The sequence below is a fragment of the Trachymyrmex septentrionalis genome, unplaced genomic scaffold (genome assembly GCF_001594115.1).
Source record: "Trachymyrmex septentrionalis isolate Tsep2-gDNA-1 unplaced genomic scaffold, Tsep1.0 scaffold200, whole genome shotgun sequence".
Lineage (NCBI taxonomy): Eukaryota > Metazoa > Arthropoda > Insecta > Hymenoptera > Formicidae > Trachymyrmex > Trachymyrmex septentrionalis.
In genome coordinates this window covers 43,162-46,203 of record NW_017305181.1, presented here as the reverse complement: position 1 = coordinate 46,203, position 3,042 = coordinate 43,162, and the positions used below count along the sequence as shown (strand labels likewise).

General features: G+C 33.1%; 1 protein-coding gene across 1 annotated transcript; it reads left to right on the top strand.

Annotated features, from left to right (window-relative positions):
* Window positions 1-239: 239 nt before the first annotated feature.
* LOC108747879 (guanine nucleotide-binding protein subunit beta-5) lies at window positions 240-3,036 on the top strand. Its single transcript, XM_018485768.1, has 6 exons — window positions 240-559; window positions 733-909; window positions 989-1,125; window positions 1,241-1,359; window positions 1,471-1,828; window positions 2,356-3,036. Exons 2-6 carry the CDS (start codon window positions 804-806, stop codon window positions 2,683-2,685), a joined length of 1,050 nt encoding a protein of 349 aa, XP_018341270.1. The 5' UTR covers window positions 240-559; window positions 733-803; the 3' UTR covers window positions 2,686-3,036.
* Window positions 3,037-3,042: the final 6 nt, after the last annotated feature.

The following is a 3,042-nucleotide window of genomic DNA, read 5'->3' as shown; positions in this document are numbered from 1 at the left end:
CTATATATTTCGAGTAAAATTTTTCTCGGAGAGGAAGTTTTGAAACATAGCCCAAGAATAGAGGTCCAGAATGTAAGAACCAACCAATTACAGTCGAGCATTTCCTTGTCGTTCGACTGTAATAGGAGAATACTCGACTAGTTGATTGGTTCATACATTCTGATTCGTTTTAAATCCTCGGTGGAAACTAGGCCAGTGATGAATGGTGGTGAACGCCGTGAATGGATTACGGATGGCGTAATGCGTATTGAGTGGAATGGATTGCGCATAGAACAGAAGCCAGCAGAAATAGAAGAGAAACATCATCAAGCGTCATTGCACCGGCGCGGCGGCGCACTTCGTCGTTATTTCGTCTCGTGAAAAAGGAACACTAACCGCGCTGTATCGATTATCCTCGTTTACTTCGTGTGACAAGTTTCCTTTAAAAACAAACACACAATAAGCGAGTAAGAGCAAGAATTAGAAAGAGCCTCAACGCATGAAACAATATCGGCGTCTGTCAGAATTTCATGAGTCTCCGTTCTTCTCGCTTGTGAAAAAATGGCATTCCGCGCGCATAGTAAATTATATTTATAATTCTAATTGAGTAACAATTAACTGCCTATTGCTGTGATTGTACAATGAATCATTTATGACTTATAAGGGAATTGTCGCAAAGATGCATATATATTTTATATTAGAGTTGATACATATAGGTGTATGTGTACAACTTTGACATACATGTAATTTTAGTGTATAGAAGATCATCTTTTTGTGAAATTTATTGTATATCAAAGAGTTGATCAGCAAGTGAGAGCTACAATATGGACTCGGCAACCGAGCTGGAACATATAGAGAAGCTAGCAAAAGAAGCAGAATGCTTAAAAAAACGCTTGGAGGATGAACGACAAAAATTAAACGATATTACACGTAAGCGTAATAAATGATTGATTTATTTGATACTAATCAATATATTCCTTTATATCATGTTTTTCACATTTTGTTTCAGTTGCCAGTGTAGCAGATAGACTTGAAGCAATTAATTGTATAAATGTAAAACCTAGACGTATCTTAAAAGGGCATCAAGCCAAAGTTTTATGTTCTGATTGGTCTCCTGATAAGCGTCATATTGTTTCTTCTTCACAGGTAATTCTTTTCTCAAGCATTTTATTTTACTTGTTATATAAACTATAGTATATATATACATATATATATATATACATATATATATGTATATATATATATTACTTCATTATTTTAGGATGGAAGAATGATTATATGGGATGCTTTTACAACAAATAAAGAACATGCTGTCAGTATGCCAACCAGATGGGTGATGGCATGTGCTTATGGTCCTAGTGGTGATTTAGTTGCATGCGCGTATATATTAATTAATTGTAATAGATCTTAATAAATTTATATATTATAAAAACAAAAATATTAAGTTAGATTTATGATAACTGTATATATTATTTCATATAAATGTTGTAGAGGTCTGGATAATAAAGTTACAGTGTATCAGTTAAGTCTGGAAGATGATGTTTCGGCTCACAAGAAGACTGTTGGTACACATACATCATATATGTCATGTTGCGCATTTCCTAACAGTGATCAGCAGATCTTAACAGGTAGCGGAGATAGCACATGCGGTTTGTGGGACGTAGAGAGTGGGCAATTGTTACAGAGTTTTCAAGGACACTCCAGCGATGTTATGTCTATTGATTTAGCACCAAGCGAAACTGGGAACACGTTTGTGTCTGGTGGTTGTGACAAACTTGTTTTAATTTGGGATATGCGTAGTGGCCAGTGTGTGCAAAGTTTTGAAGGACATCAATCCGACGTTAATTCAGTATGTAATAAATTACATTTTACAATTAAATTATTTGAATATTTTTTCAAACTTTTTAACATTACTGATTGAAAAGTAATTATTATATGAGTCCCTTAGTTGATAAGTAGTATAAGTCCAAAATTAGAAAAAATACGTTTGTTATAGAAGTAGAAAGTATTAAAAATGTTTGTTTTATCTATCCATTAAAATTACTTTTATTTTGTTTTATATTCATAAAAAATAAAAATCAATTTTACATCATAAATAAAGTGATTGTAAAAAAAAAGCTGGATTTAAGTCATTATTCCAGCTTTTTTTATGGTCACTTTATTTATAATGTAAAATTGATTTTTATTTTTTATGGATATAAAAACAAAATAAAAGTAAATTAAATTAATAGATAAAACATTCTTAATATTTTCTATTTCTATAACAAACGCATTTTTCTTAATTTTGGACTTATGTTATTTGTCAATTAAGGGATTCATATTTTTAATTGATATTTACATACTTTCTCTTTATATCTATAATATTTGTGTACACAGGTAAGATTTCATCCAGGCGGCGATGCAGTGGCAACAGGTTCAGACGATGCTACTTGTCGCTTGTTCGATCTACGTGCTGATAGAGAAGTTGCGGTGTATGCAAAAGAAAGTATAATATTCGGAGCAAATGCAGTTGATCTCAGTATAAGTGGACGCTTACTCTTCGCCGGATACAATGATTACACAGTGAATGTATGGGATACTTTAAAGTGTCAACGAGTGGCGCTGTTATATGGACATGAAAATCGAGTTTCATGTCTAAGAGTTTCTCCAGATGGTACTGCCCTATCTACTGGAAGCTGGGACGCAACTTTACGAGTTTGGGCTTAGTTTCATGACAACTACTATTTTAAACATGTTGAGATATTCTTGTTAGACATCACATATTATATTTATTGTTTTATTCTATTTATTTAGAAACTTGTCTTCTGTATGTTATTCATGTTTTTATAATATCAAATATGTATGATGCATTAACTGTGCATTCAATAGCTAGCATGCTTGACTATTCAAAATACGATCCATAATATATAATATATGATGTGATATAACATCGATCAAATTACATGCGCGCACGCACGTACGTACCCACACACACATGCGCACGCACGCCCCCCCCCCCCCACACAACACACACACTTATATATTAGGCTGGTCCTAATTTACAGATAAATTTTAGTGAAAATA